General features: G+C 42.8%; 1 protein-coding gene across 2 annotated transcripts in view; it reads left to right on the top strand.

The window, feature by feature from the left end:
- TDRD5 (tudor domain containing 5) overlaps window positions 1-12,694 on the top strand; it is a 56,117-nt gene that overhangs the window by 1,772 nt on the left and 41,651 nt on the right. For both annotated transcript variants that reach the window (XM_075833151.1, XM_075833150.1), the window contains exons 2-4: window positions 7,840-8,070; window positions 10,802-11,185; window positions 11,339-11,808. In XM_075833151.1, coding sequence (XP_075689266.1) covers window positions 7,842-8,070; window positions 10,802-11,185; window positions 11,339-11,808 — 1,083 coding nt within the window. In that variant the 5' untranslated portion in view covers window positions 7,840-7,841. The remainder of the gene's footprint in view (window positions 1-7,839; window positions 8,071-10,801; window positions 11,186-11,338; window positions 11,809-12,694) is intronic.

Genomic DNA, 12,694 nt, shown 5'->3' with positions numbered 1-12,694 from the left:
CCCCATTAGGGGACTATTGTTCCTACAGCAGCCGGGTGACGGCCGATTTATGAACGGCCGTCACCCGGCCGGGAAACCCTGTCGTGTGAATAAGGGCTTACACAGAATTCTGTGTTTCTTCGTCCAGGCCGACCTCCTGGGATGACTTTTCATCCCATATGACCATTGCAGCCAAGCACAGGTTGCAGTGGTGACATGGAATTAAACGTCACCTCAGGAGGCCGGGCTGCAGGACGTCAGTATTTGTTTTTTGTTTTTTTTCTATCTAGTTTTCCGCAGCGCACATTCCGGCAGAAAAACGGCACCACAATTTGGTGCGGTTTTCTGTCCGGAATACCCTGCGGCGCCCAGGGTGGATACGTTGTGCGCTTTGATGCAGCGTATCAGCCCTTTTAGACTGGCCAATTATCGTGCAAACGAGCGTTCATCAGCTGATCGTATCGTTTTAAATGTGCAAAATATTATCGTTGTCGGCAGCACATCTCCCTGTGTAAACAGGGTCATGCGCTGTCGACATGATACAAATGTATGGGGCGAACGATCGGCGTAACGAGCGCTCATCCCCATACTAGCTCCTTGTGAAAGGTTCAAACGAGCGCCAATCAATGAACTGTATCGTGGATCGGTGCTCGTTGCCTCGGCCAAAATTGGCCGGTTTATAAGTACTTTTAGGGTTTAGGGTGAATCTCCCAGCAGTCTCTTCTCAAAAGTTGACAAGTATGCTCTGAAACTATGTATGTATATGCAAACTAAAATAGATTTTAAAACACTCTGCATTGAAATAGCAAAGAATCTTGCATGTAATATTTAGCATTATGCACTAAGCCATATGGACTATGATTTAAAGTTTGACATCTCCCATTTTGATTTTATTAGAATGTAACTCCTAGTAGGGTAAAATATCATACAAATTTGACCCTCAAATTCTGCTTAATTGGATTTCACACCTGGCTCCTGGGGTATATAGCTGGAGGATGGCTGTGGACAAACAGATACATTTAAATGAAATTATGTATCGGAATGGAGGTCTATCCCACAAATATAGAGAACTATGGGGTCATTGGATATAGAGAATGTAGCCTAATCTTAGGGCCTGTTCACATCACCGTTCGGGTTCCGTTCATTTGTTCCCATCAGGGGAACAGATGAACGGAAAGCCAAACGGAAACTATCGCTTCCGTTTGCATTATCATTGATTTCAGTGGTATTTTTTTTCTTTTAGTTGGTTTCAGTTTGCCTCCGTTCCGCTAGGTTACCAATTTTTTCGCGGAACAATAGCGTTGTCACTGAAGCAGTCAAGTCCGCAGAACTGACGGATTCAGTGAATAGCGCTAGATACAACTGCTCTGTATAGAGAATACAGAGCAGTTGTGTCTAAAAAAAGTAAAAACTATTTTTAATAAAAAGTATTTACAAAGTTACACAAAACACACTGATACACCTTTTTATAAAAATAGAATAATTTGCCTTTAGCCTTTAAGTTCCACTCTGACAGGTGCTGAGTTGGGACCCCCTGCACATGAGATGGGAATTCTGCTGTTTGTCTGTGCGGATTTGAGCACAGATAAACCTCAGCGGATTATATACACCAGTCATGTGGGTGAGACTTGAACAAATCTTATCCACGTGCTGCTGAACATTTCCAAATCTGTTGAATGCTCGTTCTGTTCCTGATGCTAACTGCGGATATCATCCTTTTTAAGGTAGAAGGGGTGAAATCGGCTGCAAATCCTCACCAAAATCCACATGCAAATTTAGCTGTGGAAAATTGACAAAAAAAATCCACTACGTGTGTGGGTACCCTTATACTTGCAATATTAGTAAGGGTACAGACATCTAAATTGTTTCGTCATAGAAACAGAAAAACTAAACTACCGGAAGTGCTGGATACGTCATGTGACAGACACCAATAGTGCCTAATGGAGCCAATTGATTTTAATGGGTTCCTTGGGTTTCCTTCATTTTACCAAAATGGCAGCTGTATGCTGCGCTTTTTTTTCTGAGTCTTTAGACGGAATTTGTGACGGAGGCTCCCAATAGAGCCTGAAATGCAATGGCTCCGCAATTTTGCAAAAAATAAAATAAAATAAAAATCTGGTGTGGCCATAAAGTGAAATCTCAGCAGAATCACCTCACATTGCTGACATGGGACTGGAAACTGCTTATATAAAGTGGATTCACATGCGGCAGATTTATTTGCAGAAATTTCTGCGACTGAAAATGAGTTGCATTCATCTGAATGAGGTTGTTTCTGGAGCAGGTGCATGGATTTCTGCAAGTTTTATTCAGATAAATTAAACTGATTTTCACTCGCAGAAATTTCTGCAACCAAATCTGCCGCGTGTAACTGCACCCTAGAGCCGGGTTCACACACAGCGTAAATACTGTGGATTTTCCACAACGGATTTAGTTCCTAAAAATCCACAGCATAATACAGTAGCAGTTGAGTGGATGAGTTTTGAACAAAGCTCATCTTCACGCTGCTTAAATGGTAAGCAAAAAAATACTCAGAAATTGACCTGCGGTGCAGTTTTTTAATCCACAGCATGTCCATTGTATTTGTGTAATCTCTGCTTTTTTCTTACTGGTTTCCCCCATTGAATTCAATCGGGAGGTAAATCCTGCAACAAATAGCAATGTTAAGATTTCTGCGGTGGAAAAGCTGCGATTCCGCAACTCAAAATTGCAACTCAGGAAAAAAAACTATATCTTATACATACCCAGAATTCTGTGCTTCTTCATCCAGGCCGACATCCTGGGAAGATGTTTTTTTACATTCAGTTTTCCGCAGTGGACGTCCTGGCCGAAAAACTGCATCACAATTTGGTGCAGTTTATTATTCGGAATTCCCTGCAGCAACCAGGGCGAATATGCTGTGAGAACATACCCTAACAGTTCATGCTACCCTACACACACACACACACACACACACACACACACACACACACACACACACACACACACACACACACACACACACACACACACACACACTACAGACGTGAACACAACATACATGCATTCATTCATACGTAAGTAAGTACGTACGTACTATGTACACACTTACATACACTACACGTAGGCACACTCATTACTGAAAGGTGTGCCTAGATGTGCCAACACATACAGTCTCACTACTAAATTCACACATACTCTCCACATACAGTCAAACCAAACATGTTTTTCTCATTTACTACCTACCTACATACACACGCACGCATGTTCACAACTTACAGACATGCACACAACTTACAGACATGCACACTCACAACACAGAGGAACACACATTAACATTCTACAAACATGCACACATGAACACTTACTACTTCGATGCACACACTCATTACATACAGTCAAATATACTTATGTACACATGGTCGATTTACATAATTTTGCACACATATTTACACTGACACACAGACATATAATAAACTCTTTCCTAATGGGGAAGAAAGATGGAGGTTTTTTCCTTTTTTGGGCAACTACTACTGCCGCAGCCACTGCCCTCTCTCCTGCCGCAGCCACTGCCCTCTCTCCTGCCGCAGCCACTGCCCCTTCTCCTGCCACTGCCCCTTCTCCTGCCGCAGCCACTGCCCCTTCTCCTGCCGCAGCCACTGCCCCTTCTCCTGCCGCAGCCACTGCCCCTTCTCCTGCCGCAGCCACTGCCCCTTCTCCTGCCGCAGCCACAGCCCCTTCTCCTGCCGCAGCCACTGCCCTCTCTCCTGCCGCAGCCACTGCCCTCTCTCCTGCCGCAGCCACTGCCCTCTCTCCTGCCGCAGCCACTGCCCTCTCTCCTGCCGCAGCCACTGCCCTCTCTCCTGCCGCAGCCACTGCCCTCTTTCCTGCCGCAGCCACTGCCCTCTCTCCTGCCACTGCCCTCTCTCCTGCCGCAGCCACTGCCCTCTCTCCTGCCGCAGCCACTGCCCTCTCTCCTGCCGCAGCCACTGCCCCTTCTCCTGCCGCAGCCACTTCCCTCTACTGCCAATGCTCTCATGTGAAAACCATGCCGATTTATGGTAAAACAGCATGGTCACAAACAGAGAGCTGCAATCTAGCTTTGGCCTTACATTTTTGTGAGTAGAATCTGCTGACAATATGATGATTATGGTGAGCATCAAGCCGTTGTTCGAGCAACCTGTTCCATACTACTTTTTCCCTGGAAGTTAGCACTTGTCCCTGCTTACACGATGAAAAGAACATACCAGTCCGGGTTGGACAGACAGGCATGCTTATGGTGGCATTGGTGGAGATTAGACAATTATCTCAGACAAAGAGTTAGGATAGGTGTGATGATTTTCGTTTAAGGCCTGTACACTTTTCCCTATTTGCCTGCGTTTACTATTTGACCAGCGGTTGCTTAAAGAGGCCCTGTCACCACATTATAAGTGCCGTATCTCCTACATAATGAGATTGGCGCTGTAATGTAGGTGACAGCAGTGTTTTTTATTTAGAAAAACAATAAATATTCACCAAGTTATGACCTATTTTAGCTTTATTCTAATGGCTTTCTTAATGCCCAACTGGGCGTGTTTTTACTTTTGACCAAGTGGGCGTTGTGGAGAGAAGTGCATGACGCTGACCAATCAGTGACTAATCCGTGTCATACACTTCTCTCCATTCATTCCATTTGTACTCCGCACAGCGTGATATGTCACTTACACCCACATAAACGTTACTGAAGTGTCGGGAGTGTTTAATAGACATCGCGTGATTCGCGTCCTGGCTGGAAGCGATGTCTATTTACTCTCAAAACCCTTCAGTAACGTTTATGTGGGTGTAAGTGACATATCACGCTGTGCGGAGTACAAATGGAATGAATTGAGAGAAGTGACAAATCTGTCACTTCAATCACTTTTTAGCTTTTTCCCCAGAGTGATTCAAGAAAGAGAAGTGGAAATGCTGCAGATTTTCCATCAGGATTTGTGGACAGGAAACCTGCATTGAAATACAGTACCAGCCATGTAGATTAATTTTCAACCATCTCGTTTACATGGCGCCCAATTTTGCTGCACGGAAATTGCTAAGCATTACAGATTTTAAAATCCACAGCATTTCAATTTCTCGTGCAAATTTTTACCACAGATTTAACCCCATTCAATGGCAGAGATAAAATCTGCATTTGTCAGCAAACTCTTCATGTGTACAATGTGAATTTGCCGCAGAATTTCATCATGTTTTTCCGATGCCTACCCTAAGCGTACCCACACACATGGGGGATTTTTTTTTTGATGTGTTACGTGCGTATTTTGCTGCATATTCACTGAGGATTTCACTGCTATTACATTGAAAATGATAAAAAAATGTTCTAAACATCCGCAGCATGCTCTGATTTCCATGTGGAAAATGTTCCACAGAATGTGGATGGAATTTATACAAATCTTATCTACATGGCTGGTGCTGTAATCCGCTGCAGATTTTCAGTGCACAAAATCACACAGAAAAAATCAGTAGGGTTTCTTTCTCAGGGTATGTTCACACGAGGGCGTCCGTTACGGCTGAAATTACGGAGATGTTTCAGCCTGAAAACATTGCCGTAATTTCAGCCGTAACGGCATGTGCAGGCGCTTGAACGCCGCGTCAATTACGGCCGTAATTAGCGCTGCTATTCATTGGAGTCAATGAGTAACGGCTCTAATTACGGCCAAAGAAGTGACAGGTCACTTCTTTGACGCGGGCGTCTATTTACGCGCCGTCATTTGACAGCGGCGCGTAAATGTACGCCTCGTGTGAACAGACAAACGTCTGCCCATTGCTTTCAATGGGCAGATGTTTGTCAGCGCTATTGAGGCGCTATTTTCGGGCGTAATTCGGGGCAAAAACGCCCGATTTACGTCCGTAAATAGGCCGTGTGAACATACCCTCATGGACCCAGACTTGTTGATTCATTTAAATTTTTTCTGTATTTAAGATCCACTCGTGGTATGCTTAAACAATACTGAAGTGAATGAGGCCTAAGGCCGTGTTCAGATATGGCAGATTCTGCATTTCAAATCCGCAACAATTTACAGTACAATACCGGTATACAGGGTTTTTAAAACCCCATTCACATGTACCAAACAAAATACACATGGGAGCATGCCTCGTACTTTTAAGGCTATGTTCACACTGAGTTTTTTGACATGGAAACCGCGCCGCAAAACTCGTCAAAAATGGCCCGAAAATGCCTCCCATTGACTTCAATGGGAGGCAGAGAAAGCGTATTTTGAGGTATTTTATTCCCGCGGCGATCAATGGCTGCGGGCGAAAAACGCAGTGAAAATCGACGTGCAGGCAGAGGAAAATCTGCCTCAGACTTAGGCTATGTTCACACGGGGTCTTTTGCCGAGTTTTTTGACGCGGAAACCGCGTCGCAAAACTCGGCAGAAACGGCCCGAGAACGCCTCCCATTGATTTCAATGGGAGGCGTCGGCGTCTTTTTCCCGCGAGCAGTAAAACTGCCTCGCGGGAAAAAGAAGCGACATGCCCTATCTTCGGGCGCTTCCGCCTCCGACCTCCCATTGACTTCAATGGGAGGCAGGAGAAAGCGTGTTTTCTGCCCGCGGCGCTCAATGGCCGCGGGCGAAAAACGGCGCGATAATTGCTATTCACACGGAGTATTTTGGGGGAGGAATATCTGCCTCAAAATTCCGTTTGGAGCTTTGAGGCAGATATTCCTCCCCCAAAATACTCCGTGTGAACATAGCCTTACAAACTGAATTTTGAGGCAGAAATTACGCCTGCAAAAAACTCTGTGTGAACATAGCCTAAGTCGGCAGCATTCTCATTCTTGCGTGAAAAAGATTTTCACCCTTTGCAACGGATAGGTTGAAATCCGTTTTGAATCCGCAGCATAGTCCTGCAAAATACTCATGTAAAACTTATATTAGATCTTAGGTCTCTTTCACACAGCAGTTGTATTTCGCATCAGTATTTGTAAACTAAATCTAGGAGTGGAGCTCCTGCTAACTGGGTCTAGTCCTGGACGGTGATTGTCGTGACCCACTTAGGAACCTGTACAGTAAATAACACTTTTTGGAACAAACCCAGGTCCAAATGCCCTATATCCAGGCATATGAGGTATTTATCCAGTATAAATGGGTAAATCAGTCCTGGTGACCAGGTTTTAGCTCATCTCCCTTATACATTCATCTGCCCGCTGCTTCCAGACATATGGCAACACTGTGTGCTCGTCTTGCATCGGTCACTGTTAACAGGCCGATTCAGGATGCTTTATATATCAGCTCATAATAGGCTACTGTATACAACGTCCTATCATCAGGGGAAGTATCCTGCTGTGACTACTGTGTGAGGGGAGGGCGTTGGGGGGGAAAGTCCAGCTATGACTACTAGGGGAGGGAGCTACAGATGGGGTGACCTGAAGGGACTTGTACGGTCAGCCTCTCACATCACCGTTTGATCTGTATTTACTGCATTTATTTTATGTGCAGCAATTGTTGTCAACCAAGTTGTGTGGACCCGCTCTACAAACTGTCATTGCTGGTTCCGCGACCTGGCTAATTTGTTAAGGCCTGCAATAATATAAGGGTATATTCACACGCGTCAGATTTGTTGCTGAATTTCTGCGACTGTCTAATTCATCCAAATGGGGCTTGCAGAAATCCATGATAATGCTGAAAATAAAACCCTATTCGGATGAATGGAACTGATTTTCAGTTGCAGAAATTTCTGCAGCACATCTGCGTGTTACTACACCTAAAGTTTTGGAAATCGTGAATGCTTAATTAAAATCTTAAATGGGTGTAGGGATAGTTGCGAGATAAAAAAAAAAAAATGATGATGGAATTAGGGGAGATAAGAAATGTATTTTCAGAAGGTTTTTTTTCCCTTTTTATTACACAGAAATGAACAAGGATCGGATCTTACGAACGTTGCAGAAGGATCTGCGCTCCTTGCTGATCGCATCCAAGCTTGGCCTCAGTATTCAGGAACTTGAGCATGATTACCGCATGATGATTGGTTCACCCATTCCACTCAAGTCATTAGACTACAGGTCAACCATGGAGCTTCTCCTGGATATGCCAGATGTGGTAAACCTCTGCACTCAAGCTGATGGCACTGTGCTGTTGTCAGGTGAGTATACTAGAGTAAATGTTTCCAAATAGCCTTCCTTTTTTTTTTCTAGATTAGGTTCTCTTTTTTGCATGACAATGGAGATTCCTGATATCGTTATTTTCTGGCAGGCACCCCTTTTTTCTGCAGCGACTGAATTCACCCTAACAAGCAAGTTTCTGTACTAAGCTTACATCTGTAATCTACTTAGACACAAGACTCAGTTGTTCGATACCTTTTTTTAATTAGCTATCTATGGATGGCTAACAAGGCACAACACTGTATTTACATTATATACCATAAACTGGCGTTAACTACGGAGGGTGTGAATGCATTTCTGGGCAGTGTTTTGGAATTAATTGGTAATAATTAGTTCTCAAGCCAACACAGATTATCCTATTTTTTTATGCCTCTTTTGCATTTTGAAATAACTGCCAGAAGTAAATGAAAAGGCCTTTTAAATGTACATTAATATGGGAAAAATATGTTTTTTGTTTTTTTTTTTTTACTTATTTTTCTATGCTGAGATATGATCACTTTGAATTACAAGTCTTGTCTCCTTTTGTTTCTGTCAGGTGTCATGGAGACTTTGTGGATCAAAATCACCAATTACAATAATAACCCCTTTCTACCTGACCTGGCAGTTGTGTGCATATGTGGGCACATCAATTTATTTGGTGGTTTGAATACATGAAAGGTCTCCATGTATTCATGCTCCTGACCGCAATCACAACATGCTATTCTTTAGGCCAGAACTACACGGTGACTGACTGTGACACATGTTGCGCGTCCAAAGATCGCTGTGTCGCGCCACACACAATGCAGTAATGTAACTGAATGTGGTCGATTTGAGACCTGCAAGTTACCCCGACACCACAGTCGCAAGAAGATCAGCGGGTTTGGATTCCTTGCAACTGTGGTGTCGAGTTCATCGTAACTTGCGGATCACAAAGCGGCAAACATTGACTTTCTTTATCTGCAATGCAAGCAGGGCAACATCGTGATCTTTTGGCCATGCAATCTGTGTTGTGGCCAAAGTCACCGTGTAGCCCTAGCCTTGAGCACTTAGTAGTGTTACTTTACCCCCTTCCCACAATTCTCAATGCATGGAGAGAATGTAGTTCCCACACCATTGCGTACTGCCACCCTGTTACAATGGCCAGTATCGGAAGTAACTCTGATCCTGGCCATTTAAGGGCTATGAAAACGATTGAAAGCCGTGTTATGTAATGTATGTATTTAGTTAAAGTGTAACTAAACGTTTGACAAACTTCTGAAATGTCATCGTGACATGTCAGAAGCTTTGATTGGTGAGGGTCCGAGCACTGAGACCCCCACCAATCGCCCAAACGAAGCGGCAGAAGCGCTCAGCCGCTGCGTTTCTGTTCAGAGTATGGGCTCATAGACTTTCTATTGAGCCCGTACTCAGATACATTGATTTCCAGAAAAGCCGAACAGACACGAAGGAGAGGGCTCCATCTGTAAGCCCATTGCCACCATTGTGACACTATTATGGGGTCCCGATGGGTTACCATGACAGCGAGGGGCCTAAATAATGCCTAGGTCTTTCATGTACATGAGCATATTAGGCCCTTATAAGCTGCCTATCAGTGTAACATAATACACTGCAATATAGGAGTATTACAGTGTATTATCTCAGCAAACACAATGTCAAGTCCCATAGAGGGACTAAAAAAATGTTTGAAAAAAAAATTATACAAAGTTTACGGAAAGGAAAAATAAAAAAACAAAACTTTTCCCTTTTACAAAATGTTTTACTTATGAAAAGAATTGTAAAAAGTAAAAAGACTTTACATTGACGTTGCCACATTAGTTATGACCCATACTATAAAATAATACATTATTTATCTTGCACAGTGAATGCTGCAAAAACTAAAACGAAAAAAAATTCAAGAATTGCTGTCGTGTGTTCATCCCTTCTCCCAAAAAAAGTAATAAAAGTAGTAAAACATAAAAAATTATACTGTAATGGAGAACGCTGTGAAAACAAATTCCAAAAACATTGGTTAAATGTACACTAATAGGCCTTTTTTTTTTTTTTTATCATGGTAGTTCCCTCTTCAAGATTTTTGCTTGGCTAAGAACTTTTCAAGTGCATCTGTCCGTTAAATACTCTTCCCTATGCAATGGCATCCTGATACAGCAACAGGTCCGCTCTTTTTTTTTTTTAGCCAAAATGTGCCATTTGGCTATCAGGATCAATGAAAGAATAGAGCAAACTTACTTATAGGTCTGCTGTAAAAGAGGAGCGTTCCTCCCACCCCTTCCTGCGGTGACTGACAGGCTGCTGTGTATTCACGCTTACTTAGCAGCCTGTCAACCACTGCCCGCTGTATTCTTTCCCAAAAATATTTTTATGCCGTTTTGTCGAATAGGACCTGCAGCTGTAATATGCTGCCCTTACGCTGGGTAGCATATTTAGCGAACATCTGCTTTTAATGTACACACGTGAAGATCTCCGGAACTATTTTTGCAGGGATCTATTTTATGTTTGCATGCCCTTATTGCCTATTTAGCTTACCAGGCTGATCAGTGCAGATGGGATGGGTGTAATGCATGCGTAGATATAACTTCCTGTATCTGTCATTGTTTTGTTATGGTAAGTGGAGTAAATGTGACCTACTTCTTTGTACACTTCTTCAAAACTTACATTTTCTTATTAATATTCGTATATTCTCATTTTGTAAATTTACCCTTTATCATTCTTCTCCTTTTTTTACTTACAATTAAGCTGTGGTTAATGAAGAAACAAAAAGTATGGCAGAGCTGGTGTCTAGACAGAAGACCACATGTAAAAAGAAAGGGGTTTATAAACGCCGCATGACAAGAACTGTGTCTCATATGGACTTGGTGAGGCGCGGTAGAGTCGCCCCTGTACTTCCTGCATCGGTGAAGAGTGAGTTACGGGACCTTCTCTCCATATCGTCATTACTGGTGTCCCAATTGGAAAATGCCTTCTATAAACGGTTTGGTCGGAGTTTCCAGTATACACGATATGGCTTCTATTCCCTAGTAGAAGTCCTTAGGTCAGTGGCTGACTTTGTGCAGGTACAACAGACTAGAGCTGGTTCATTACTGATGCTTAAGACTCCTGTTACGAACAGCACCTTAAAAGGTTAGTATCTTATTCTCATTGTATACTTCTCACGTGTAGGCAGCAACAGTATAAATACTCAGCATTTGTTGCTGTTAGCAGTATTATTACTGTTATGATCATGTATTTTATTATTGATTTGTTAATTTCTCACTTATTCTGTTCATGTCCTAGGCTCAAGTCTTCAATATTCAAATCCAGGCAATATATACAAAGGGCCTAGCATTTTGTCTGTGAATAAGGAACAAAATTCTACCAAGAGAACACTTGTTACGGACAGTCCGTTGCCATCTGCTGTTCCTCAATCTGAAGTTACTGCCTTGGATAGGCTCTTTCTAGATGCAGAGGCTCAATACTTTGCCAACAACCGATCTCCTAAGAGACTCAGTGCAGAGGAAACGCATTCTGAAATTGTTTGTTCTCATGTGACAACTAAAACTTCAGATTTAGAGAATAACATAACTACAAGCTCTCTCCCATCGGCTACAGCACAGGCAGAGAGCACTTCTAACGAGCCGGTCAATAAACTTACACCTCACGTTGAAACTGACATAACTTGGAGGCAAAGCTTGGACATAGGTACTATAAAGACAGATGTAGCACAACCTAGCACAGACTGCAGTCTACAGTGGCTAGAGGAGAAGGTATGTTTAACATGTTTTGAAGGGTGTTCTATAATTCTTAATTGATAGTTGGGACTCTCCATCAATTAGCTGGAAAAGGTGAGTGGCTACAAAGACCGGGGGCCTCATGCCCACTTCAGTTTTTTTTCCTCAGGGTGCTATCCGCTGTTTTAACTGATAGTACCCTGACACATTCATTTCAATGGGGCCATGCACACTTCACTTGCCATGCGGCCGTTCCATCAAAAGTAGTTCAGGTCCTACTCCTGCCCGTTTTTGACGGAACAGTCTCGGCCTTTGCATTGATTTGGTCCATGAAACAACGGACTGCACAATGAAGCCATCCGTGTGCGGTCCGTGATTCACGGAACAGTCATTAGCGGCCAACGGAGGTGTGCATGAGGCCTAAAGCTGGAAGACCCAGCATGCCGATGCATCACAAGTGTAATTTTGATTTTACCTTGTGGTTGTATTGCAGGAGACTTAAACACTTGCTGATCAATGAGGGTTTAACACCTTCAGGACCAAGCTAATTGGACTTCAGGACCAGCCCCATTTTTTCAAATCTAACATGTCACTTTATGTGGTACTAACTTTGGAATGCTTTTACGTATACAAGCGATTCTGAGATTGTTTTCTCGTGACATATTGGACTTTGTTAGTGGAAAAATGTGGTTGATCAATTCTTTGCTTATTTGTGAAAAACACCAACATTTTGAGAATATTTGCAACATTATGATTTTTCGAAATTTAAATGTATCTGCTTGTAAAACACATAGTAATACCACCCAAAATAGTTACTAATTAACATTTCCCATGTCTACTTTATGTTTGCATAGTTTTTTGAACATTCTTTTATTTTTCTAGGACGTTACAACGTTTAGAACTTTAGCAGCAATTTCTCACA

The sequence above is a fragment of the Rhinoderma darwinii genome, chromosome 7 (genome assembly GCF_050947455.1).
Source record: "Rhinoderma darwinii isolate aRhiDar2 chromosome 7, aRhiDar2.hap1, whole genome shotgun sequence".
In the NCBI taxonomy this organism is placed as follows: Eukaryota; Metazoa; Chordata; class Amphibia; order Anura; family Rhinodermatidae; genus Rhinoderma; species Rhinoderma darwinii.
Note: the sequence above shows the minus strand (reverse complement) of the source record. Positions and strands in the feature narration are given on the sequence as shown.